The sequence below is a fragment of the Chiroxiphia lanceolata genome, chromosome 2, assembly GCF_009829145.1.
Source record: "Chiroxiphia lanceolata isolate bChiLan1 chromosome 2, bChiLan1.pri, whole genome shotgun sequence".
NCBI classification, from domain to species: Eukaryota; Metazoa; Chordata; class Aves; order Passeriformes; family Pipridae; genus Chiroxiphia; species Chiroxiphia lanceolata.
The window spans coordinates 94299990-94327488 of NC_045638.1; the positions used below are offsets into that span (position 1 = coordinate 94299990).

The 27499-nt window shown below is 42.5% G+C and overlaps 1 protein-coding gene across 2 annotated transcripts in view; it reads left to right on the forward strand.

The window, feature by feature from the left end:
- The window catches only part of GSK3B (glycogen synthase kinase 3 beta), a 153294-nt gene extending 125853 nt beyond the window's left edge, over positions 1-27441 (forward strand). The window contains exons 9-12 of one of the 2 annotated variants that reach the window (XM_032681081.1): positions 6677-6715; positions 9089-9275; positions 14919-15017; positions 22300-27441. In XM_032681081.1, the coding sequence (XP_032536972.1) occupies positions 6677-6715; positions 9089-9275; positions 14919-15017; positions 22300-22367 (393 nt within the window). In that variant the 3' untranslated portion in view covers positions 22368-27441. The remainder of the gene's footprint in view (positions 1-6676; positions 6716-9088; positions 9276-14918; positions 15018-22299) is intronic. The other variant, XM_032681082.1, reaches the window with a different exon arrangement.
- The last annotated feature ends 58 nt before the right edge of the window (positions 27442-27499 follow it).

Sequence of the window (27499 nt, forward strand, 5' to 3'; positions counted from 1 at the left end):
AACCTCAGTCTTAAAAGGAGGAATCCACAACATTTTAGTTCTTTGGCCAGGAGATCCTCTTCAGAATACCAGTGTGTTGAATTTAGTAATGCAGCTGTTCTTTTCACCCAAACCTCCCTTTGTTTTCACTTCACATTTTGTATTAATAGAGGCGCATCCTATGGCTTGTCTGCCTTGCTCTGTGAAGTAAGTAACATCATGTTATAAGAGAAGCAATTCAGGGGTGTGAATAGCTTTTGACTGACTGATAACAGTCAGAAAAAAATAGATAGGCTTTTAGACACACAGTCATGTCTTCAAGTATATCTTGGGTCAGAAAACCTGCCCAGTTTTGCCAGTGTTACCAACTCATCAAATAAAAGTTACTATCCTTTCTGAAGATTTTGTCACTGTCATTTTTACTAGTCAGACTTTTGCTTGTGTCTTTCAGCCACCTAAACTCCTTGAGCCTTCTCTGTTCTTGGAAGTGCAGTCTGATCTGTGCTACTAATCTTTATGCTTGTTTCTCTTCTTCCGACTAAGCTTCACCTATAGCATATAACTGTGTGACAGGAAGGCCAAGGAGAAAATCTGGGATCAAGTGCAAGGTTGTAAATCACAGGGCTGTTGAAGTTCAGCTTTGGCAGTGAGCTTTCTCTGAAGCTTCCAGCCCTTTTGGAGGGGGCAGAGACAGAGGGACAGCTGACAAAAGGTCTGTATCCAGACTTCATGAGCTTGTGGTAGATGGACATTTCTTACCATTACAGCTGGCCTTTATCCTAGCATTACTCAGAAGCTGCTTTCAGATCTCAAATCCTTGGGGTGATGACAAACAAAGAAGGTGCTGTGATTATTTCCAGAAATACGTAAAATGTTCGTCTGTGATAGCCTGCCTTTCCCCTTGCTAGTAAAGGATCTCATTTGACTAAGATCATAGTAAATGTAATATAAGTACTTAGTTAAAGCCCCTTCTGCATGGGGGAAATTACTTGTTTGTATTTTTCCCCCCCACCCAAGGATACTGCCACATGTTTGCCGGTATAATGGCAGTATAATGAAATATGTACATATATATATATATATATATGTTTCTGATCTTCTGAAAATACTTGCAAGATGGTTCAAACATGTAGGCATTTTTTAAATATACTTCTGGTGAGATAAATTTGAGTGTACTAAAGAGAATGGCTTGATTTGCCATCCCCAAATCTATGGTAGCTGAATAGGTGTTGGACTAATAATTTTCAAGTCAGCACTGAGATGGAAAAAGACAAGAGTCATTTTTCTGGCAGTGGAAGAGAGAGGGAGAAAAACTGTCATGTCTAGATTGATTTTGAGCATCTCTGCCCTTCTGCTTTGCACTCTTGTGGATGAATACATGAGGACTTTTCTCTGCTGCATTTTACCTTCACCATGAAGTTGTGGGACATTAGGGCAGGGTTCCTCCCAGCTTTGTAAGCACTTCCTTTTTTTGTTGTTGTTTTTCAGTACTTATACTGTTCAAAGTGCTTTTCTGTCTGTGTTCAAGTTCAGCAGAGGAAAACAGTGTCTAAGATGAAACTAGAGATTGTAGCTCATCCCTTCTAGCACTTTGCCAGAGCAATTGGCCACTTCTGGCTACAGCTGAGGTTGTGCAGAATCATGGTTGGCTGTATTATAGAGTAGCTTTGGATATTGACTTTATGATCTGTATTTCTGCCTGTATTATGAAATAATTTCTGCTAATACTATAAAATACTTACCAAATATTTTAATCTCTGTATCCTCGTGTATGTGTGTATTCTTTGTGTGTGTATTAGCATACTAATCACTTTACTTTGACTATTTCTGTGCTTATATCAGACAGTCCTGTCGTCTTCCCCACACTCTGGGATTGGGATGTAGAGGATGATCTCTCTCATGAGCGTGTTTTTCCACTCTCCAGACTCAGTTTCATGTCTTCATCCTGTCCTACTCTTGCTCTCCTTGTTCTTGTCTAGTTCTTAAGCAGATTGTTTTGCTTGTAATGCTTCCAAAGTGACTGCTCATACTGCAGATTCAAGGAAGAATACCAAACAGTGAAATGGATAAACAGACAGCTCGTTTTGTCACTTCTAATTATGACTGATGACAAAAGAAAGCAAAAGCACTTTTGTCAGAAATCTTGTCAGTGGACTTGCACTTGAATTCAAGCTGAAAATGCAAACTCTTCTTTCTGAGATTGGGGTCTGATCTTTTGTAGAGATACAAAGGTACAACGGAGATGAGATGTCTCTTTGGTTGCAGTTTCATTATTGGCATTGAGTTCATCATGGAGCAGGGTCAGTTTTCTACCTCCCACCTGCATATTCCTGATACATATTACAGTTTGCGTAGTAGCAAAAACCTCTTTAATAACACAAATGTTCAGGATTTGCATCACCTTCTCTACCTGACTGACCATTCAGCCCAGACTGCAGGTGTTGAGACAAGGGCAGATGTGCATGGCCAAAAGGGCAGAACTGTCTTTTCCAGCACGAACTGGAGGTGATTTGTGCCTGTTGTGAAACCATGCCCTGACCTCTTTATAAAGAATGCAGTTCTGTTTTTCACTTGGCATGTAATGACTTTCGAAGCAAAGAGTGGAAACAGCTCTGCAGGAGACTAACTTAAAAGAAAAAAACCCAAGTTTTTCTGGCATTTTCATGTTTGCCAGCTCCTTTTGTAGTAGCAATGATTTTTGACAGTGTAAATCTCTTATCTCCATCTCCCATCGTGGTTAGGCTTCGCAAACGAAGATTTGGGAATTGGGGTATCTCCATCTAAAGCATAAGAAAACAAGCCAGGTTTTCTGGGTGGTAAATTACCCTGCCTCTGCCCAATTTGTGTGCAGTAAAGAAAGTGTCGCTTAACAGTAAGTGAGTGAGCACTAATTTAATATTAAGAATTGATTTCCATCAGTGCAACTCAGAAATCAAATGTGAAGTTTAACATGTCTTTTAAAATGTACCATCTGTTTAGCCATCACATTGCAGCACATCTGTCTAGGCTGTTCATAGCTGCTGTCCCAGGGAGTCTTGAGAGTACTTTCAGAAATATATTTTTGGGAGTTCTGTCTCAGAAGAAGGGGAGCTGTTTGTTCTGCTTAGCTTTGTTGCTTTCCTTTAGAGCTCGATAGAAGCAGAGCACATGCACTGGGTAATAAATGCTAGCTCATTTTTTCTCTACCAGGTCCTCAGTGGAAGGAGCCCAGTAACAAGTGTGTGGTCTCAACAAGAAGTAGCTTTGGAGACAGGTTCCTGGTCCTGTTCCCAGTTCTGTGTTGGCTCATTTGTAAGCCACTTAACCCTTCTCTCTTTATTTCATTTTCCCCCGTCTAAGTGCCATCTGACTGGGACTCTTGATTAATAAGGCATTTACTGTTTCCCACCTGCTTTTTAGAGAAAAACATAGGGAGATTGATTAATCAGAGATGGAAGTTGGAGGGCTTATATATATTTTTAAATCACTCCCAACACCAGTACCTCTTTTGTAAACTTTTTTTAACCTTCATTTTTATCATGTAGATTTTATGCACGTCAAAATAGCCAAATGTCATATTTCAGAAATCCCAATCTGAAATTCTCAGGCCTTTGGAATAAGACCAGTCCCAAGGGCAGAACTTCTGATGCAGCTTTGGGTTTTTTTGTGTCAGGTAGAGCCCAGTGCATAAATTGCTGTCTTCTGTGTCTCTTCCCTCTCCTTTTGTATTTGTGAATGTGTCACGTTTATCATAAGCCTTATTGTGTTAAACTTGATCAAAATACTGCTTCCTAGCCTAAGGTCATAGTAATCGTATTGTGTGATTGCATTTTTAAAAAGTTGATTTGAGGGCTGTGTTCTACATCTGGTGACTTTGCTTGTAAACAGTACAAGCTTTTGGTTGAAGGGAGGAGCTTTCTCTCTTACCTAATGTTCATGTGCCATAAAAAATGTGCTTACAAACCGAAAGGAGATGTGCACAGACTGTCAGCCTTGAATTGGTGGTGTGGGTGGTTCTTGGCAAAGTGCATGAGTCTGAAGCTGGTGAGGAAATTTTTAACCATGGTGTCACCAACTTGATGTGTTAGCAACAGATGTCATTTTCATAAGCCTCTGCTCTCTTAGGGAGCACAGCACACGGGCAGTATTCACAGTCTGCATGCAAAACGCACAGTGGTTGATGGCATGAAATCATGCCTTTTAATATACACTGGCTGGAAGAGCACCTTGGTGTCACATTGTGAAGCTTTGGCTTTGGGGCTTAATTAGACCAAGACGTGCTCCGCGTTGTGCATGGAAAGTTTGTTTGAAGAATGTCAATGAACTGAAAGTCAGAGCAACTATTCTGGTAAAACAATACTTAGCTCTTGCCCCATGTGGTTTTATTTGAGAGCTGAATGCTGATGTGAGTGAAGTGAAATAGGAGAATTCTGTGCTTTCCATCCTTTTTCTTTTGTCTCTCCATGTGTGCAAAAAAATAAAATTCAGAAGGGGCATGAACTCTGCTACACTGGTAGGAACTATTTCAGATTAGTAAGGTAAAATGTGACCACTCTGCTGGTGCACAAAGACTTCATTTAAATTCAAGTCACTAGGAGATGAGAGCCACATAGTGCACCGGGGGCATTTAAGCCTGGCAATCGTTTTTGAAATGTTGAAGGTGGTAGTAGTTCCAGACAAATAAAGGGGGAGTAACTTAAAAAAAATTGCACTGATAGCAGTGCAGCTTGAAAAGGAGAGAGGAGTATGTCTGCTGACTAGCTGTTATGGTCTGTCTGTGTTTGAGCATCACCAGCATGCCTGAACAAAGAAAGAACTTGCACTGGTCCCTCAGCTTTTTGGTGAGGTATAGATTTATTGGGGGAGGGAAAACCAACAAAAGCACCAAAAGCTGTGGCTTTGGATGAGTCAGCATTTCCCTTTGACATGATCATTCAAGAGATTTTTTTGTAGCTCATCCAAAAAAAATCCCAAACAAACAAAAACCAGCAACCTGGGTCTCAGCCTGAAATTCATTTGCTTTGCAGAAACAAGAGGTTTTGAGTTATTCAAGTGCAAATTTTCCTTCAAGAATATTGTATGTAAAGCCTTTTTTTTTTTGCATTTGTTTATCTCCAAAACAGGTTCATTTTTTAAAATGAAAACTTGAGCCTTCGGTCCCTCCTGTGGACAAATAGCCTTACATAAGGTCTTGTTTCATTTTAGAAAAATGAATTGTTGCGCCGGTGGGGTAGTATCTGATTGCTTTAAAAGTTCCTGTCAGTGTTTTATTTTTGATTTGTTTTTGTTGGGTTTTTTTTTTTGTTTGTTTGTTTGTGGCCTTGCTGTGCCTTTTGCCCGGCCGTATTTAGTCTGCATACTAAATGTTAGTCCGCCCAAACACTTTGTGCACTTAGCTTTTTCCTTTTTTTTTTTTAATTTTCCTTTCTCCTTTTTCTTTCTTTTTTTTTTAATTTTATTTTCTTTTGCTTTCACCCAGATGTATTTTAGACCGAGACAGACTTTGCTCCGATGGGCCGGATTTTAGTCCGTGCACTAAATTTTAGTCCGCAGACTAAAAATAATCCGCGGATTATTTACTAAATTGATTCCCTCACTGAGAACTACAGAGACTTTAAACTCCTGCTGAGACGTACGTGCGAGGGCTTCATGGCTCACGAGTCCCACTGTCTATCTGTCCTCCCACCCCTTCCACCACAGAGCATCAGCCCAGCATTGCCTTGGCATCGATGCCCCGTGGCATGGAAGTGCTGGCGTATCCGTTGCCGTGGGCGGCAGCTGCTCGCGTAGTTCTCGGTGGGTGAATTGGGCAGCTTTCCCGGTGGAACTGTGTTGAATGGGAAGAGCTAAAAGACTGCAGAGGGTTTGGCTTTTATTTCTTAGGGCATTATTCAAAAGGGAGGTGGGAGGGACAAATTGAGGGGAAAAAAATTTCTTAAGTAATGGGTGCGACGGGTATGAGGGGGAATAAACCCGCAATAGAAAGAAATTCAGTCCATACCCGCACTCCTGAGGTGGTACGTCCAGTTCCTGAAGAATCCTAAAGAGATAATGCCAGCAAACAAAATCCAGTGGCGGGGGAAGTCAATCCAAAATGGAGAATAATCCGCGGCGGCCTGAGGTACTCATAGCACACACAAATTAAAAGTATCCAAATTTAAAGTACAGATCTTTGATTTTTACTTTGACTTCAACACAAATTATAAATTGCTAGGGGTTTGGGTTTTTTGAAAAAAAACAAAACAAAACCAAAACCACCCAAAAGTTTACATTGTGTGTCTGAGACAGATTTGCAAGTGGGATGAACCTTTGGAGACAAACTAATCTGGCCACGTGGTTCTGTGGACGTTTATATCCAGGACCAAGGACTGAAAATTCTTTGGGAATTTCAATTACCCTTTTAGTTCAAGTTGAAGTTTTGATTTCAATTTTTTTTATTTTTTTAGTAAATGCACTGGCATTGGAACATAAATTTCATATAGAAATGTTTCTATACTATGCCTCACCATTGCACAATCAATTTTTTGGCATACACTGTGGTGAAGTTGGACTTGCTGCTATGGAGACTGATGTTTAAAGTTTCTAATTGTATAAACATTTACTATGTCCCCCACACCATGGATTTCTTATAATATTGGCTATATTTTTCCTTGCTGGACTATTCTCTTTTGGATTGACTCCCCCTGTTTGGATTATTTCACTGCATTATCATCTTTAGGACTCGTCAGGAACAGGACATTTCACCTCAGGAGTACGGGTATGTACTTAAACATTTTTTCAAATTACTAGGCCTAGCTTTGTAAAAAAAAAACAATAAAAGCAAAATGCTAGAAGTGGAATATTTGAGTTCAGACCGCATCTGTGAGGTAGCAGCCAGGCAAATGCTGTAACACAAGATGGTAGAGATGAGATGGGCACAGACCTGTAACTTGCTTCATGTGGTAGTCACCACTTGTTGCAGGGGAAGGCCCTGTGAGGCCTTCTCATTGCCCCCCCCCCCCCCCCCTTTCCTGGATTGAAGCAGTTAGGGCAGAATTCAGGAACTGTCTATCCCAAGTGACTTAATTCCAGATATAAAGGCAGGCTGAGCAGTTCATACCAGGGGTTTAGAAAACATGTTAGGGTTTCACGAACTTGAAAATGAGGAGTTTAAGAGTGGACAAGCAAGTACTCCTTTTACAGATATCAGATTTGTGACTGACTGCCTACTAATTTGCTCAACATAAGGGCTTGGCTTATGGTCTTTACCTAAGGAAAAAAAAGTGGTTTTCTTTTCAAAAGCTATAGTGGCTGTCATGTGAGCTGTTCTGAGGGGAAAAAACACAGCTGAGAGTGAAGTACTTAAGTTTCAAGCTGTGGTAAATCAGTCCTGTTAAAGTATCACTGCTAAGGTGCATGAGGGACACCTCAGTAGTTTTATCTCATTTTAAATATAAAACAACTTCACTTCTGTGGGTTTACCTCAAGACATACTCATTTGTGCTACTCACTGTGGGGTGGGGGGCGGAGGGGAGGGAAAGCCACAAGGTTGGCTGGTGTTTTTTTTAATTGAAGACAGCCTTAGATTTTGTTCAGGTCAGGCCGTGTCTTGGGAGTGATAATTGTATCCACTGTGTGCTGTGGCCAGCAATCCGAGCTCTGCAGGCAGCAGGCACAAAGCAGCTTCTGCTGCCCCTTCACATGACCCTGCATAGATGGCACAGTGGTCAGGAGAGGTTCTCTGCCAGCAGCGTTAAGCTAAAGCCTTCCTTTTTGTCATTATAGGCCTTGTGCAAAAACATTTTCAGTTTGTTTTGCAATAACCTCATAGTAGGAATAAAGTCAGCTCTTCTTATACCTGGCTCCTTGACTCCCTGAGTCAGGATTCCTTGCCATACAAGTTAGTACAGCACACACTGCAGCAAACGTTAATGCTCCTGACCCAGATGGGCACCAAGGGAATAAAATTTCAGTCCCTGCAGAACTTGACATTTGTGTTTGATTCTCATGCAAAAGAGCATATATGTCTGGTTTAAAACCTACCAAAGGAGTGCCTATGCAAGTTCCTCATCTGTGATTAACTACCATGTCATGCCTTTTTTGTTTTTCTTGCTCCTTGGTGCTGCGTGGCTTGAGTTCACCTGCACTGGTGCAAAGGCATTTTGGATTAGCTCAGTTTTCACCAAAAATGCTGGCATCAGAACTTAACACTCATGCCCATCCTATTCCCTTTTCCCCAAACTGCATATCACCTGCAACATAGCAAGAGGCAAATGCTTTTGAGGAGGCCATCCAGGTCACGTACATTATTACCTCCTATTTTGCTTAATGATGTCATGAGAAAGGAGGATGGGAGTGTGATTGGCAGTGGGTAGAACCGTCTTTAGAGGTTTAAAACAAAGCTGCAGTGAAGAACTCCTTTTTGTAATCACTCAAGGTAAAAATCTGTTAGAGTAAAATAGTTGGTTTTCTTGATGCAATTTTCAGCTGTCCTTACAAGTACCAAATGTGCAGGAATTATCCCAATAAACTTACAAGAGAGACTTGCCAGAAAAAGGTCGCAGAAGGAGTAACTTGCAAATTGGAGCTAGACATTTCCTGCAACCCCACCCGTGTTTTCCTTGTTGTTCTCCAAAGTTGAACAGCAGCCTCCATAGCAACAATCTGACCTGCCTGCCTGCAAAAGTCTGTGTTAGTAAGACTTCATGCACTAGCCAGAAAAAAAACAACCCAGAACTGTAGTGGGGCTTTATTATATTTTTATATTCAGTGAATCCTGCTCATTTCAACCCTCCTCCCCACCTTCACTCCACCCCATATGCATGGCTGGTAGCACCTGTGTGTGTTCATCATGATTTTTGAATGAGTTTCCCCTTCATTCTCAAAGTTGTTTTTCTGAGTGCGCTCTCATGAAGTCTCTTGCTGGCATTGCACCTTCACTCTAGTGCAAGACGTTGCAATTAACCCTTTCTCAACCCCAGGAACTGGATTTTCCCATACTTACTGCAGGACTTTGATTAGCACAAAATGCAAGTTTCTTCCAGCTTGCTGGGCAGTGAGAGGTTTAATTGCGCTGACTTGCTTCTGGTCAACGAAGAAGTATACCCAGACAACCCCTTTCTCCTTGCTTGTTTTCTTGTTGTTCTTTTAGGTCTTCCGGCCCCGCACTCCACCAGAAGCGATCGCGCTATGTAGCCGTCTGTTGGAGTACACCCCCACTGCCCGCCTGACTCCCCTGGAGGCCTGTGCACACTCTTTCTTCGATGAACTACGGGACCCAAATGTCAAGTTACCAAATGGGCGAGATAAACCTGCACTCTTCAATTTCACCACTCAAGGTAGCCTGAGAGCGTTGAAGGATCGCTTCTTTAGGAAGAAGTACTGGGATGAATGTTTGTTGTAATGCAGATGTTACTCCCTTAAAAGTAGAAATCTCTGAGCAGGACTAATGTTATTAAGCAGTTGCATAACTGGCTGTCCATATCAAAAGGAGAGAAAAAGGACTTGGAGTTACAGGACAGATGCCTGATACCTTCAGTTCAAATTTTGTGTTGAAGTACCGAGGGATGTTATTATTGGATTACATCAAGAAGGCTTACATTTGCAGTTCACTGTCTGCAACCTAGCTGATGGCTGTGTGTGTGAAATATCAGAGTCAGTGGACCATGGAGGTTAGATTATCATTTGGAGATGATCCTGCTTCTTCATACCTGAAACACCCTAACAAAGTAGTAATGCATATTAGGTTTGGCAGGGAGGTTATGCAAGGTAAATACAGAGGCTTTAGTGTCCAGCTTTTATGTGCTGTACAGTTCATCTGGCATTTGATTGACCCAGTCATTTAGAAAATGTAAAAATGATGGACAACTAACTTTTTTATTTGAAGCCAGGCTGATATTAAATTTTAAAACCGTTCATGTATTTTTTTTCCACAGAAGTCAAAAATGTAAAACTGATATCCCCCCAGAATAGTTTTGCCTGCCAAGACAGAGAATGTGATAAGTATGGCATAAAAATATGCTAGTAATTAATTTTGGAGCACTTTTCCTGTTGTGGGGTTTTTTGGTTTTTGTTTTTTTTAAGTGATTAGCTGCCAGTTCTCACCCTGTGGGCAAGAATAGTTCTGTGTGCATTTTCTGTTGAAAGTCTGAAACACCTTTTGGCTCAGTTAGCATCAATATAATTTTTCAAACTCTTTGGCCCTCTGCCAAAATGTGAAACAGAGCCCTCTCCTTCAACATGTGGAACCCTTTTATTTAAAAAAAAAATAATTGAGCTTTGTATCTGTACAAAGGAATATGTTAAGCTGCCTAGAAATATGCTTTTAGCTTGTTTTAAGTGTCCGCCTTGCAGAAGGTAAATATATTGAAAATACTAAAACATTTCCAAAGCGTAGACACATTAAACTGTTCAGGTAAATAGCTTGTGCTCCCAGGTCACTGTCCTCTGTGCTGATTTCCGTGTATGTTGTTAGAAATTTAATAGTTATGCTACAGGTCCTTCCATGTATTCCTGAATTGCCTTTTTCCCCCCCTTCTAAGGCTGTCTTCAGCAGCTAAAGTAGTTTTGATCCCACTATCTTAATACAGCTTCACCCCTGTGCTTTCTGAAATTGCTTTGATTCTGATTGTTTTGTAATGACATTAAGACTGGGCGTATCTACTACATGAAAACAAGGTTTCTAAAAAGGGTTGGAAAGCTCTACAGTGAGTCTATTTAAAAATCCATAGGGGAAAAACAGGTGTATGTATTGGGAATGTGTCCCTGATTCCCCTCAGGCAGTGTAGAAGCTGCCAGGTAAGCTACCCTAATGCTCAAGCAAATTCAAAGCTCCTATTCCCATCCTAAGGAGCTGATGAGCTCTCCTCTTGCACAGTGAGAATGGCAAGTGAAAATAGTTGCTATGGAGCAATTTCCTTAAGATAAAAAAAGCAAGTCATCAACAGGTGCCAGTTGTACCATCTATAAAGGAAAGGCAGGACACAGACTGGTCATTAATGCATTTCCAAATAAGCTGTGTTGCAGGTGACCAGCCAAACTCAAAAAAATAACCAGGGTTGTTTTAAAATACATAAATACCTTGCTTAGCACAGTGATTTCAAGAACTCTGTAATTAATAAATGCACAGCAGTGAGTCTCATGAGGCAGCAGTCCTGACTGTGAACTCAAGATACACAAGAAGCTTTTGCTCCTCCTGTGACTACTGTGCAGTCCTTGTTCTCTAGTCTTTACCATGCAAGGTCCCATCAAATTGGCTGATCCAGAGCAGAAATTCCAACTGGGAAACAGATCAGATCATTGGAAATTGGATAATGAATCATGTTAAGTCATGTGTAGTAATTTAAAAAGTAAAGAAAGACATCCTTTCGTTTTGAATGGCATTTGTTTTCGACAGGCAGTATTACATTTTAGAGTGTTTTATTTTGCTGTATCCAGTTGCCTGAAACCCATGAAGTAGGAGGTAGCTGCAGGAGTCTTAAGGGCAGAACTTGTAGAGATAATAACATTAATCCAGCCGTTAATGCATTGGACTGATTTTCGTAAAGAAATTAAGGTCACGTCAGTTCTGCTGATCTGGGCACTGGTGCTGGTCACATAGTCTAGAAGAAGAGCAGTGAGAGTATATGGAAGATAAAGCTCAGTCTCTGACTGCCAGCTACAGTTGTGGAGCATGTGGATGCTGACTTTATTGTAGATATGAGATCTGTGGAAGAGAGTATTATCTAGTCATTCTATATGTTTCTCCTAATTTAAACAACTGTTTAAATAAATATGCCAGTTGGGTTTTGAAAAAATTATTTTGGCCAAAGAAGTATCTCCACTAGCCACGGAGCTGCAGTTCAGTAGCTGTTAGGCCTGCAAGACGGAAAGCAATTTTTCTCTTAGAAGCTGAATTTTCAAACAATCTGTGAAATGATTGCCATTTCAGTGATTGTGCTGGGTCACAAAAGTTAATGTCACTCCATATTGGCCATTGAAGACTGTAAAATTCTTTCTGTGACTCAGCACTGAGGAATGGTTATCATGCTTCTCTATGACAGACTACATTTTTACTGAAGGGGAGGGGGTTGGGGTGTTTTTCTTTTGTTTGGTTTATTCTTTAACGACCCTGGCTTGTGACCTTTAGTTTTTGGGTTTTTTTTAAGATAGATACAGAATGCAAAGTTTGTTATTGTGACAAAGAAAACGTGATACAAAAATAATTTTCCGGGGGAATTCTTAGAATTGATATATCACATGTAATGATACTGAAAAAAGCACTGCACCATTTGCCAACACTAGTTATTTTCTTGTGTTTGAGAATGAAGATGATCTGATTTTCTAGTAAAACTGGACATTTTCATTTTTATTCCTCATTGGAGATGTTAACTGGCTGCAAATGGTATGATTTGATCAAAAGAAAGCCAGAGGGATTCTCCCAGCTGATGTGAATGGGAGTTGGGTCTTGTGAATGAATTGTGATAGCTGCTCTGTTTACATCATGATATTGAAAAGTTGTCTGGATTGCCTTGACTATAATACCTTCTTGCAGCAGTATTCATTGTAATTAACCCAACCTTGAGTTGCATGTTTGATTTGGATAATCAGGCTACAGTTCAACAGCTTGTCCAAATACTGTAGGGGAAATCACTGAGGATTCTCCGAGATTCTCAACGCTCTGTAGACTGCAGCTTTTTCCTCAGTATTGCCATGTCTCATCCTTACAGATGGGATAGGTGCAAAAATACACTATAACAAAAGTTCAAACAACTTCTCAAGGAAAGCTGCTAACAAACTTCAACCAAAAGAGTTGAATTTACTTTGTTTGCTTCTTGTCTGAATTGACCTGTTCCTCTTAAGTGAAGCGTCAAGACATTCAGAGCATGATGAATTTAAGAAACTTCATACCAAGAAAGATAATGTGGGATTTGAGAAAATGGGAGCGAGGTCAGTCTTCTGGTCTCTATGAAAGTTTAAGGTAGCTTCAGAGAAATGGTTGCACTTGCATTAAACACAACAAAAAACTAGTATTATCGCCACAGCTGGTGCTGCAAAAGGAGATGTTCTGACAACATCAGATGAGGGAGGAATGAGAATGGGGTTGAAGTGCCCTTGCAAGGGTGTTGTTCTGAATGATCAACTGGTTCTTTGGCTACAGCAATGTTGGCAGTCTGTAGCTGCATCCTCAAGGCACCACGTAGCACCAGAAGGTAGCAAATTTGGTTTCCCTGTCGTTTTAGCTCTGCTTTTGTTTGGGTCACAGCCCTGTATTGTTTCCAGAAAATAATGCAGGGGAGATAGAAACTTTCAAAAGAGCAAGGTAAAGAGTACATTCCCAGTAATAGCAGATTTGGAAAACAAATTTGAAAAAAATACTGAAAGAGAAGCATTTTCTAGCACAGAGCAAGATAGTATTGAAGTTTATGACTGGTGTTCCACTTTGACTCTTTAGGATTCATGATTCTTCAGTTTATTTTTCCATTTAAAGTAGATATTTGAAAATTCTGCATAACATTATGAATATATGAATTCTGAATTATTCCCACATGAATTGAGGATTTTGTATTTGTACCAGTGCTCTGAATATTGAGGCTTTCTAGGAGGACTAGGGTAGACCTGAACAGATATTACAGAATAGATTGGATGGGTTGCAGGTAATGTAACAACCTGGTTACATTCATAAGTGCTGAAACGCAGTGTCAAAGTGTGCAGTAATAAGAGGCTTGTAAACACGTGAGTCTTCTGTATCTTGTCCTCCCAGCAGTAAAGAAACTTAATGTAGCAGTTAACTGAGAAAAAAAATCACCAAGTAGACTACTGATCCCTTTAGGCCGCGAGTTTAAAACTAGCATTAAAGAAAAGCGATAGGCTCTCAAAAATGAGCCCAAATAATATGAGACTGGTCCAAAACCCCCTTGCTGAACCCGTGGTGTGATTTGGATGGGTTTCTGTACAGCCTGTGCTATCTGGAGGTCCTCTGTAAAAAGCTGTCTATTCTCATTTCTCCTCCAGATGACCTCCTGGAGCTCCAAAACTCATCAATCTCCTTCTGTGAGATGAGTGTTCACATCCTTTTTACCGGATGTTGCTTTCTCAAGAGACAGCCAGTCACTCCTGTTTCTGAAACAAACAGGACCTGTCTTGTCTCAGCTCGGTCCCACCTTCTGTGAGGCACTAGATTCTCTTGAAAAGGTGCCAGAAGATTGTCAGTTCTTGACAATGTGTTGCCCTTAATCCTCCCACAGTTGTGGCTGTAAAATGCCTATTTCTCATTCTGATACACATTGAAACTATATTAGAATTGGAGCCTAGAAGACATGACTGCTTTTTCCTTGGTTAATGTCCAAGAAGGAATGGTTGCATCATTTTGTTGTCCATTTAAAATGCCCAGCTGACCAATTTGCTTTACCTTTCCCTTTTCCTGTCCTTTTAAAGGATATGTCACCTCTCCTTGGCCTCGCTCAAGGAGATGTCTGTGAGAGATTGGTCTTGGGTTCCTGGGTCCTTGAGAAAAAATGATGCTTGAGTGAGCCAAAGAACTAATTCCTGAAGCTCTTGGAGCAACTGTTCCAGCTGCTTGCTTGCTGAACCAGTGCCCAAAGCAGCACCACTGTTATCAGCCTTCTCCCTGAGACTGATTGCAGGTGGGTTTGTGAAGGGAATCCTTCCAGTGCTCAGAAGCAAACAGCATTATCAGGCCATTGACAAGGAACAGACTTGGCTGGTTCTTTGTTGACTCTCAAGCCAGTGTCTTTCTCTAGGAAATAATTCCCTTGCACCACTACTTGTAGTTTTGACAGTCTTGCTCTGGAGAATGCCTTGCCAAATATCACTGTGGTTTCCTCTCGCTGGTAGGCAAAGAAGAAAACGTAACGTGACCTTGCAAGGCCATGTGTTTTGCCTGAGGTTGCTGTTACAGGGGGAAACCCTAGGAGCTGAACCTGCATGTGGGGCACTTTGTGGATGATGAGCTAACTGTGTTTGTTCCACCTCCCCTCCAGAACTGTCAAGTAACCCATCTCTGGCTTCGATCCTCATCCCTGCTCATGCCCGGAACCAAGCAGCTGCTTCAACCCCTACAAATGCTACAGCGGCCTCAGGTGAGAACATGCAACTGCCTGCCTCCCTCCCCACCTCTGCTCCCCTGCCCAGGCACTTTCCCTCTGCTGAGGCCCACAAGCCGCCTTGGCCCTCAAAGTGAACAGGGAGGAAGGGTTTGTTTCAGTATCACCCAAATCCTAACTCAGGGCATTCAAACTCTGTTTTTTGACTGCTTAGTTTGTTGGTCCTTCTCACTCAGACTTCCACTATTAAAAAAATCATTATCTCACTTGGCTTTTAGCAATCCTTGTGGATTGGTTTGCACCTAACTTCTGAGCTCTCAGCTAGCCTGAAATTAATGCTGACTTGGAGCATGAGTTTGTGATGCCTAGGAAGAGAAGAAACAACTAGCTCAGTGCATGCAGCCTCCATGTAGCATGGATGGGGAGGATTTTTTTCCCTAAAGGCATTAGCATTTAAGAGTCTAGTTAAGCAGTTCAGTCAGTGTGCTCACTGTCTCATCTAAGTAGTTGCAGTTGCTTTTTACTGAGTTTGTTCATGTCATCTTCAGCCACAAGGCAGATTCCTTTTGGGTTTTGGCCAGCACTGAGTGATTTTTTTTTCTTTACCTCTTGCTCTGTCTCAAGTTTCTGTCAGAAACCTTTTAAAAGCTCACTGTTGGCCTTTAGCCATTGCATATTGTATTCTGTTTTCAGTGAAAGCTTAAAAGCCTGGTAATACCAGTTGGGAGACTCCCAAAGAAAATCCCAGGTGCTGCAGGATGTAGCAGAGGTGATTCAGTACCCAGCACTTTTCCTCTGAGTCAGCCCTGAGTCAGCACACCAGCCGACTCTCTCAGGGCTGGGCCAGCCAAAGGCAGGCTGCAAAATGGGTGTGTGTGTCCTGTGTGCACCTCAACCCCATTTGACAAGGGCTGTGACCCCTTTTGAGGTGCAAGGTGCTTTCTTAGTGTAGGATAGTTGATAAGGAGAAGGCCTGATTAAAAAGCTGTTCTTGAAACACGCAGGAAAGCATTTGCTGGTTGATGTGCCAGACAGTTACCTGATACCTGATGCACTTGGTCCAGCCAGTGCTGTATAGAAAGCATTTTCATACTCTGGGACAGACAGATGCACCCAGGTTTGAAAGATGAGGCTTCTCTCTGAAATTGTAGTAGCAGCAGATAAAAGCTACAGCTTATACAATTTATGTGCTCTGAATTTAGGAGAAGACAAATTGCTGTTTTAAAATTTAGTATGTTTGTTTCACACACTTGGTGGTATTTTGCAAATATTCTTGTTCTCTGTGTGCATCTGTTGCCCAACAACTAGTGAGAAAAAAAGCAGATAAAGTAGTAAAAGTGATTTAAAAAATACAAATGTGGAAAATTATTTTAAGCTTTTCTGAAAAATATTGTTTTGCTTAGTGCTCCTTTCATGCCTTTTATGGAGTTCTCTTTGCCAAGACCCCAAGATAGGGTCAAAAAATCTGTTTTCACTCAGCACTTTTCAAGGGTCCATGTGGGGGGAAGATGCATTAGGTCGAGTCCTAAATGTGAAGTATTTAAAAAACAAACAAAAAACCCCCAGAAAGCCAAACCAACCAACCAACCAAAAAAACCCAAAGCCCACCCCACCCTCAAAAAACCCCCCGTGTTAATTATGTCAACATTTTTGAAGCTTCTGTTTGCAATCACTTCACTGAGTTGGGATAAGACCTTCTATTTGTAGTTCAAACCAAAAAATAATATTCTTGCATCTTGGACGTAATTGGAAAGAAATTGTGAAATTAAGTTCAGCTTGTGGCTTTGGGTTTCTGCAGCACAACCGATTGGTTGTTTCTTAATCACATGGGTTCTCACAGCAGATGGTGGCAATGTCATCACAGGTATGATTTTTAGGATTAGGTCCTGTTGAGGTCATTTTAATCTGTTGTGCTACATTTAGCAAGAGATTTTCATAGAAGGGATTCCTTCTTTCTCTATACTCCTGCACCTCCCAGAGCAGTGAATGTTGCATTGTTCAGTGACTTCAGCAAAACTCCCACCTAACCCAGGACATCCTGGTAGGCAGGAGACTTTTCTGCAAAATGTTTACTTATGTAACTTAACAGTACAAGTTCAGAAACTAGTTTTTTGAGTGGTGATGATGCATCAAAATGTAGCTCTCAAAGCAATAAAGGGAAAAGCAAATCATAGGTAACTGTAGTTGACTTTATTAGTGTGTAACTTGTGCTCTATCTAGCAAGCAGAACTGACACTGAGGTTCAAGTGCCTGTTATGTCCAACCTGCTCCATGAGCTTGAGGCACAGGTGCCCGTACATTGCAATGCAGCGTGCCTGTCCATCCCTGTAGGTAACCAGGTGGGTGGTTGTTACCTGCTTGCATAATAAATAGCTCCTGTTATTTTTATAGCTGTCCTGCAGGTGTGCAGCCATGTCAGAATCTCAACTTTCTGATAAGGTGTAAAGCACCACTTTTGATCATGCAGCAAGGCAGAGTCATAGTTAGAGAATAACTAGCGAAAAGAGGGCTATTTGTCCGAAGTCTATCCAAGTAGTGTTTCCTAGGAGACTTAGCAGCAGTGTGGTGTGTTAAGAGATGGAAGGATTGGCTTTGCAACGTACCACGTTAACAGGGCGGCAAGACTAGCCCTTGTGCTAACCAGTATGACACACATCTACATTTTTAGAAGTTATCCAAAGCAAGTAATTTTTGTTAACTGCTAGATTCACAATGATGATTCAATCACCCAATGCAACAGTAATCCTGGGATCATGATCTTAAATGCAGGGGAATTATTTTAAGTAATTTTTCAGTGTTAAAAAAAGCATTTGTTGTAAATTTCCTCTTCTCTTGAGGCATAAAGCTGGACTCGCTGTAATAATGGCACCAGCGAGAGTATGAAGCCTTGCTGCACTGGCATTAGTAAATTCACCCAAATATTTCTGAGAAATTCTCTGACATTTAGTAGCATGTCTAAAGCAAAGTGGAGGAAAAGGAATATAAGATTTATTGGCCACTGCTTGAAATAGTGTGGTAGCTTTCTGTGAATTACACTGGGCATTGATTAAAAAATGCCAGTTCAGCCATGCTTCTGGGGATGCTGCCTTGATGTAGCTGGAGGAGGAAGAGCATGGTTTCATAGCTGTGCTACCATGGCATCCGAGGGGGGAGCAGGCACACCAAACTGAATGCATATCTGCTTATGAGACTACATATTTTTCTTCCTGAATCAGCCAGCAGCAGTAGTTACCTCTTTGTTAGTCAACATTGGGATGGGAAGAGCATAATTGCCATCTGCAGGGAAGTTGCCAGCAGGGATTCTGGGGTCATTGTCTCAGGCATCCCGCTGTGTTGATCCCATGTAATCCCAAATGCAATGATGTGCCTGAACTTTCGGCAACAAAACAGATTAGAGCTGGTGTTACCTGCCACTGTGTGGTAGTTGAAAAAGACCACAGTGCTCTATAAAATAAGATTTAGTGTATTTGTGATATTCCCATTGAAGGAATTTTGGAAAACTTTAATTTCTTAACTGGGAGAATATAGACAAGCAATTAACTCAGGTTTCTACAAGCTCAGCACAGGGATGATTCCATGACAGAGAAGTAAAACTTGCATATTTTACTCTTGCCAGTTTTGCTCAGAACCTGGATTTTTACATCCACAGGCAGGCACAGTAGGGAAACCGGGCTTTCCTTCTCCTTCCACTTGTCTCCTCAGTTTAGGTTTAGGACAAAGAGGCTACTCTGACCTGGAGCTGCAGTCTGATGAGTGCTCATCTGTCCTGTGCCAGAGAGCTGCATCCAGCTCCTGACTGTGCTCCCCAGCAGGGCTTTGGCAGTGGCACAGGCCACTGCTTTGCAAAACAGATGTCTTTTACCATCATTGCTGAAGGCCTAGATCTCCTTCTCTTATGCCCAAATACTGATTTCTCATAGAGAGAAGGAGTAAATGAATGTCCAGAGAACCTCATACTCCAGTTGTGCTCTTTTTCCAGTGGTTCAGCAAAGAGATGCTGGAACAAGCCCCTCTTCGTTCCTTGGATGTCCTGTCAATGCAGTCAACAAATGAACTGAAATGTCAGAATACTGCATTTTCTTGTGGGCTGGGAGCAAGTGCAGCCTTGAACTTGCTCTGCACTGTACCAGCCTTGGGGAACTTCTATATGTTGTTGGACTGCATCACCTGACTGACTTTCTTTTGACATGTGGCATATATATTTCTCAGGAACTCTCCCATTAGAGTGATGATAGAAAAGGAGCATGTATTACATGGAGCTCCATCCCCTCCTCTTCTTTGCTTTATCTCTGTGCAGTAGCAATGTAATGATAACAATTTCAGCCTTTGCTGTCTTCAGGAAATGGAGATCAAAAGGCACATTTTATATCAGCAAATGAAATACAAGCACTTTCTGTACACATATAGAGAAATCTGCCAACAATACAGACTCCAGCTGGACTGCTTGCATCAGGCACTGCCAGCAGATGTTGCATTAACTGGAGTTTATCTATACTTGAAAATTAATCTAGAACAGGCACGGGGTGAGAGTTTAAAGTGTGGAAACTGTTACCTGGCTCACTGGCTCACTTTTGATTTCCGTAGTCATCGTTGGTCTGCATGCATGTGGGATTTGGGAATTGCTCCTTCAGGGAAATTCTCCACATAGGAGGATGTCTCTTGCCTGCAAGGCTCGCTTCCCAAATAACATTGGTATTGTTGTCATGCTGCACTGGGGCTTTAATTGTATGAGGGTATTTTTTTACCATCACGGTCATTGCTTCATGAGGGAGGGGATGCAGGTAATTTGGCGTGAGGTGAAAAGGAACAGGAAAATCCGAGAGCAGTTGTCTGGCATCTTCTGCCCACAGGACAATTTGCCTTTCTTCCCACACTCCTCACAGCATTTCCTTTTCAAGTAGACATCACCCTCTCTTCCCACTTGTCCGTTGTGTTTCTGGATGCTGCTGTTTGTTTGATTTCCTATTTTTGTCGCAGTTGTGTGTGTTACTTAATTTGTGACTCAGCAAGTGCTGCCCATCTCTAGACAGCATGTGTGGTGTGGTCGTCATGCTGGAGGGAAGGGATGCCATCCAGAGGGACCTTGGCAGGCTTCAGAGGTGGGCCTGTACAAACCTCATGAAGTTCAGCAGGGCCAAGAACAATGTCCTGTACCTGGGTCAGGGCAACCCCAAGCACAAATACAGGTTGGACAGAGAATGGCTTGAGAGCAGCCCTGAGAAGAAGGAGTTAGGAGTGTTGGCTGATGGGAGCCAGCAACGTATCCTGTGCTGCATCAAAAGAAGCACGGCCAGCAGATTGGGAGAGTTGATTCTGCTCCTCTTCTCCGCTGTTGTGAGACCCCACCTGGAGTACTGCATCCAGCTCTGGGGTCCCCAGCATAAGGATGTGAACCTGCTGGAGAGAGTCCAGAGGAGGATGATGAAGATGATCGAAGGGTTGGAGCATCTCCCCTATGAAGACAGGCTGAGAGAGTTGATGCTGTTCAGCCTGGAAGAAGAGAAAGCTCTGGGGAGACTTTAGACCACCTTCCAGGACCTAAAGGAGGCTGCAGGAGAGCTGGAGAGGGACTTCTTACAGGGGCGTGTAGTGATAGGACATGGGGGAATGGCTTAAAACTGAAAGAGGGCAAGTTTAGATTAGATATTAGGATGAAATTATTTACTGTGAGGTTGGTGAGGCACTGGAACAGGTTGTTCAGAGTAGTTGTGGATGTCCCATCCCTGGAAGTGTTCCAGGTCAGGTTGGACAGGGCTTGGAGCAACGTGGTGTAGTAGAAGGTGTCCCTGCCCATGACAGGGAGTGGAACTAGATGATCTTGACAGTCCATTCCAACCCAACCCATTCTATGATTCATCCCATTGCCTTTGCTCGTGGTTGCACTTCCAGCTATGATCAGGTCAGTATGGCAGAAGAGGAGTGGGGTTTCATTACTAGGTTACTGGAGACCATTGTCTGGCTGCGTTGCCCTGCAAGCTCTTCCATGCGGGAGGAATGTCACTGCTCTCCCCACCCACCAGTTGTATTTTGTCATGTCTGGTACCTATGCCTGTCATACAGTCCTTCAGTCTGAGGTCAGTAAATCTGTTCTTTTTATAAGCCCTTTCCACGTGTCTTTTGGAATACACTATTTGCCCAGTCTGTTCTCTTCTGTACCAAGATAATAAGTCTTTCTTATGTTTTTTTCCTGTTGCAGTTTTGATAGCTTTGCAGTTAACCTTACTTAAATGAAGTGGGCAAAATGTATGGCAGTCTCTTGTAGAAAACCTCATTTAATATCTTTTTCTCATTCCATATTTTACATGTTTAGATGTTCACCCACTTACTTCTTTGTGCCTTGACTAAACAGATACTAGATAAAATGGTTCCAGGTGAAATTGGTGCATTTTTTTTTCCCCTATCAACTCTTGTAACACTACAAATGTTTTATTTTCTTTTAGAGAAAATACTTGATGCATGTGGCCTATGAAAACACAGTTACAGTGAATTTCCTTTTGCTATTTTTTTGCGAACACTGTTTTCTTGGAATGCACTTTGACACATGCCCTTGATCCTGTGACTTGTCTCTGTGAAACACTGTCCCTCCATGAGAAGAGAAGGTGTTGGAGACCATTTACTGTAGAGACCCAATCCTCTTGATGCCCTGTGCTTGTGTAAACCTTGTTACTGGCTTCAAGCCTTAATGTTAATCTGCTTCAGCAGTTCAGAGAGCACCAGATCCAACTTGCGTTGAGCAACACAGAATAAAGTAGTAAATTTGAAAAACATTTTCTAAAGCAACTAGTGCATGAGTTACACGGTAGCATACAAGCTGTTTCTGCCAGGGGAGCAGGCTTGTCATGTTCGCTGTCTGCGCCATTCACACGATTAACAGGCAACTTTGTTATAAGAAGGACTAACAATACGAAACTTTAGCACCAGTGTGAGACCTTGCTGTGACCATAAACACTTGATGTGTTGGCTTTGGCTGTGCCAGAGTGCCTTGTCCTGCAGTTAGAGTTGGGGGAACGTAACACAGGCGACTTGCTACTGCTCAGGTGCTGCAAAACCTGCCAGAGCCCAGCTGGGTGTTTGCATGCCAACCCTCAGCCCTCCAGACTGCCTTTGTCCTGCTTAAAGGCCATCTTTCCCCTCTCCCCAGATTGCATTGTTCCATCTGCACCCCTGAAGGCAGGAGAGCGTCCTAACCAAACAGCATCTTGTTGGGAGTTGTGGGTTTCCCTGTGTAGAGAATGTTGTAGTTGTTTGAAATGTGTCTCTATTTTGGAGGTAATGCTGGTTGTTTCATCTCTCTTCCCTTTTCCTCTGTTGTTTGCAGATGTTAACGCAGGAGAACGAGTTCAGACCAATAGTGTAGCTACAGCATCAGCCTCCAACTCCACCTGAACCAGTACCAAGCAGCCAGCTGCACAGGAAAAATCACCAGTAATTTTGAGTCTTGCTCAGCAACACTGGTCACATTTGGAAAGAAAATTAAAAAGAGGAAAAAAAAAAACCAACAAAACAACAAACCAACCAACCTGTTCATTTTAGTGTTCAATTTTTTATTATTATTATTGTTGTTCTTATTTAACCTTGTAAAATATCTATAAATACAAACCAGTTTCATTGTATTCTCACTCTGCAGGGTGTCCGGGGCAGGGGACTAGGTGGGGGGAGGAGGGAAAGCGGAGCAATACAACACACCAATGTCTCTCCCCTCGACAATCTCTTCATTGTTGGAAGTTTGCTGTTGTGTACTTCAGAACCAGGACTCTTGCCTCATATCCCCTCCCACAACAGGAAGAAGGAAAAAAACAAAACAAAAATACCCCAAACCTCATTCTCTGCTGAAGTTTTTTTTTTAACCCTCTTTTTTTATTTTCTTTTTAAGTGAAGTTTCGGACTTTGATGTAGTGCACAGCTTGAATTTGGTCGGGAGCTTAGCAGGGGTCATTCAACAGAGCTCAGCATTTCTTGTCAGCAAATCCATATCCCAGGTTATCTGAAGAACTGCCCCGGCTTGGCATGGGGAGCAGGCGACGTGGTAGGAAAATAGGTTGCCATGGGGTGGGGGGGAGGGTTTTTGCCGTGTGTCTAAGGCTTGAACCGCTAGTGGAAGCCTTTCATTTTAAAAATCAGTGCTAGCGATGAAGAAATCTACAGCTTCCTATGGGAAAAGCCTTTCCCGAGTGAGTGATATATAATATAATACACACACATGCACCAACACCAGCGGTTGGCTTTGCCGAAGCAGCCCCTTTGCCCAGCCGGAGCTCCTGCTCCCCGTGTGTCGGGCCGGCGCAGGGCGAGGAGGACGGTCAGCTCCGGCTTCAGCAGAGAAGAGCGGACGAACAAAATCCTCAGCAGGGGCGGGGGCCCAGCTGGTGGATGTTAAGGGACTTTTTGGAAAGTGGCCACTGTGAAAGCTTGTTTGGTTGGGTTTTTTTCTCTCCCTGCCCCTCCCCGGCTCTTGATTTGAACAGGCTTCCCTTTCCCAAGGTGCATACAGGAAAAGGACACCAGGGGTTATAATGTGAACTGTTAACAGGCTACTGGTTTATTTTGTAATATTTTTTTAAACTGCGGTTTTGACTTGCAGGATGCCACATTCTCCGATAGTTCTGATTTTAAATCCACAGCTAGAATCTGTATTTAATTTCATCTTTTTTTAATCTCTTGCCTTTTTTTTTTGATCTCTATTTATTGATGCATGTTGCCACGTCGCCATTATGTTAGAATATTAAAATACACATCCGAATGCTCTTGACGGTAATTTGTACCTGCTGACTTGTAGGAAAGCTGGCTCTATGAGTGTGTGTGTATATATATTATATAAATATATACATGTATACATAGATACAGTACTGCTTTTTTTATTTTTGTCTACGATCTCAAATCAGTCTGACTGAAGTGTGAGGTGAATGCTTGTTCTAGTCCATCAGTTCAGGGTCCGGGTTTCCTCCCTGCGACAGCGTGTGGCGCAAGCATCCACATCTCTCTTCCTGAAGTCAAAGCAATATTCCTCGCGAAAGGGTCAGGGGAGCGGCCGGAAACGAGACTTTTGGAGACCTGATCTTGTTGTAGGCTTGCGGTTGGTGTCCGCTCCAGCCTTATCTCCTCCTTCAGAGAAACTGTAGTCGCCTTTGGTGCTTACCGAGCTGTTACCGACCTGCGGATCTCTAAGGCAAGCAGTTGCTTTTCGGGAGCACGCGGACCTCCATGTGGCCCGGGGGTGACCGGCAGTGGTGGCTTTGGCAAGCTTGGCCGCTGCAGGGGCAGCAGGGGCTTTGTCACGAGCTCGGTGCGTTTCTTCTTGTACCTTTTGTGCTGTTGATGTGGGATTTTTTGGAAACTGTCTCTTAGCAGCCCTGGAACTGATAAAAGCCCTGCCTTCTCCCTCCTGCCTGACACATGGAGGATTTGGGGAGGCAGGAGCTGTTTGAAGAGGTGAGTGACCACCTACCGTGAAACCGATAAACCCTCATGTTATACCCTGCGGCCGTTTGCTGTTGGGCACACACACAAAAAAAAAGGTTTTAAAGCTTTTTAGCTGTCATTGCATTCCGGCTGGCTGCAAAGGAAAGCACACCCACGTTGAGAAACAGAAGGCTTTCCAAATCCTTACCTGCAGCTTAATAGAAAGGGCTTGAAGAGCGTCTTAACGCATGCGCTCGGCTAGTCAGTGTCCTGAAAGGTAAGTGAAGGGGCTTGGTTGACCCAGTGATCCAAATCCATGCGGGAGACTCAAAAAGTAGGACAGTGGCAGGGTATGGATCTGCTGTATAGACAAGACTGCTGAAGCACTGGCCACAGACGCTGTTCTTTGGAGGCAGTAAATTACTGAGTCTTTAAAAAACAAAGTAATAAAACTATCAAAGAAAAATTGCTGCTTGTGCCAGGAAATGTGGCTTTTCTTTTTCGTTTTTTTGTTTAGGACTGGCAGAGGGGAGTTAAGAGCGTTTCTCTCTGGTTTTGTGACTGTGCCGGCGTCTGTGTGTGTCTCGTGTGTGTGTGTTAGGTGGGGGGGGGGAGGGTCAGGGGCGCCCCTCTGTTTTTTATTTCTGTTTTCAAGGATCATAGCAGGATCACACACTCTTTTATACAAGTTAGATCCAGGTCTTTGAACAACCTTTTTTTGTAAATAAGGAAGAAAAAGAAAAAAAAATCACAGGAAAAAAAAAAAAAAACCAACAAAAACAAAGCTCCTCACCAAATTCAAGCTTGTACATTATTATTTTTGGTTGTTTTTGAATTTTGAGTTTTATTGTTTTGTATGTAAATATGTGGACCCAGGAACTGTTATTAATGAGCAAAAAGTTACCGTTCAGGGCAGTGATTCTGTTTAATAATCAGACAAAATGTAGACGAGCTTTTTAAAGCCATATAGTTTTAACTCTGTACAGTAGGTACCGGCCTGTATTATTGTAACAATAACTCTAGCGATGTATAGTGTATCTATATAGTTTGGAGTGCCTTCGCTTCCATGATTTTTTGAATTTTATTTCCCTTTTATTTTTTTCTCCTCCTCCTTTATTAACGATGTCTCCCACCCCAAACCCGCATCTTTGCTCCCCCCTCCTGCTTTCTAACTCTTTGAGTGCTGTAAGGTTTCGGTGATACCCTGATCAGTAGCGGAATGAAAGGAAACTGTCTCCACCGTCATGCATTTCATTGGAGCCGTGGCTTTGTTCTGGAAGTCTCCAAGTTGCCCACCCTGCCCTTTCCTCCTCCCACTAGCAGTGACTGATTTTGTTCGGACACTTGCCCCAGAGCTCATTTAGACTTCACTTGTCTTTCCCCTCAGTCCTGTGCCCAGAAGCGCTCTGGGCAGTAGCAGCTTCCAGGAGGCTCAGCCTTTCCACCCTCCCTGCGGCTGTGCCGAGGGCAGCAGCCGGGCTCAGTCAGCGGAAAGGACCCCCAGGGAGGGAAACCCCCCACATCCCACAGGGTTGCTGCACTCGGAGCCATTTGGCTGCGGTGGGAGCAGGGGCATCGCTGTAGGAGACTGCGGTGGTTTTTTCTACTGGGAGGACTTTCTGTTCCCTTTCTTCTCCCTATTTTTCCCCCACATCCCTCCCCAAAATCACTTTTGTTTTCTTGAGATAAGTTTAACATGACTCTTGATTTCTTGTGCCCAGCACGAAGGCCTTGTTTCTAAAACTAGTTTGCTTGTGTTTTACTACCTTGTTAGTATTCCACATAAGATTGTCTTGAATGGGAAAACACGTAACTCTTTACCAAACCAAAGGTTGCTGTTTTATTTCGAAGCATCTCGTGTTCATTCCAGTGAAGCAGAGGCTGCACTTTCTTTCTGGTGACACGAAGGTCAGTGATGCCAAGCTGTTGGTGACAGTCTGCTCAGAGCTGTCCCTCTCTTCTTTTACTCTCTTTTGGGCTTGTTTTTTAACCCAGTGTGGTCTTGATCTGTCCCTTATGTCAGCCCTGCTGTAGAGTGGGTCTCTGAGCCAGACTCGGTTGCAGTCTGTCTCCCCCAGTGGGCACCCGATCAAGACACTGGTGTTTAATATTAAACTTATCAACCTTGCTAGGGAAAAAAATAATGACCTGCAAAAGAAAATTGGCTGGTAAAAGATCCCTGAACACTGTCCCCTTGTTTCGAAGCCAAGCTCTACCTAAAATGATGGCAGGTGCCTGCAGCTTGCAACTTAAAATTCCCCCCCTCCCTGGTTTTCAGTACTTGGAAAAACAGAAGTCAAGCAGCCTGTCAGACTCTTACTCCTGTACTAGGAACCTCAGCCACCGCGGAGAAAAAGGAAAAGCCGATGAGGAAAAGCACAGTAGGGTATTCGGTCCAGGCTCTGCCTTTTGGAGACTGCCAGCGGGTACCCCTGGGGTGGCAGCTGATTTCCACGGGGCTCTCGGCCGGTTCTGGTCGTAGTTGGCTTCGTTTTGCAACACTGCAATAATGGCAAAACGACAGGAAAGGAAAACAGTACCTAAGGGGTTAGCTCGAGAAAAGTAGCTTCCTTGTGTTGGTCTTTCTCAATTTATTTTTAATATATATATATAAAATATATTTATATATATATAATTTGCTTGCCTGTAAAATTTGCGTTCATTAATGTGTTGCTGATGGATCACTTGGGCCTGTACACACCAATTAGCGTGACCACTTCCATCTTAAAAACAGAAATCTAAATATATATATATTAAGGACTGTGGGTTGTATACAAACTATTGCATACACTTGTGCAAATCTGTCTTGATTTAAAGGAAAAGCAAAACCTGTATAACATTATTACTACTTGAATGCCTCTGTGACTGATTTTTTTTTTTTTTCATTTTAAATATAAACTTTTTTTGTGGAAAGTATGCTTAATGTTTTATTATTTCCCCCGCCCCATTCCCCTTGTAAATACGTTTTGTTCTGTGTGACTCGGTTCGGAAATAGTTAACTGGTACTGTAATTTGCATTAAATAAAAAGTAGGTTAGCCTGGAAATGAAATTTAAAAAATACCAAGTGTGTGGTCTTTATTTCAAAAAATTGCCCCTTTCTTTCCTCCTCCTCTCTCCC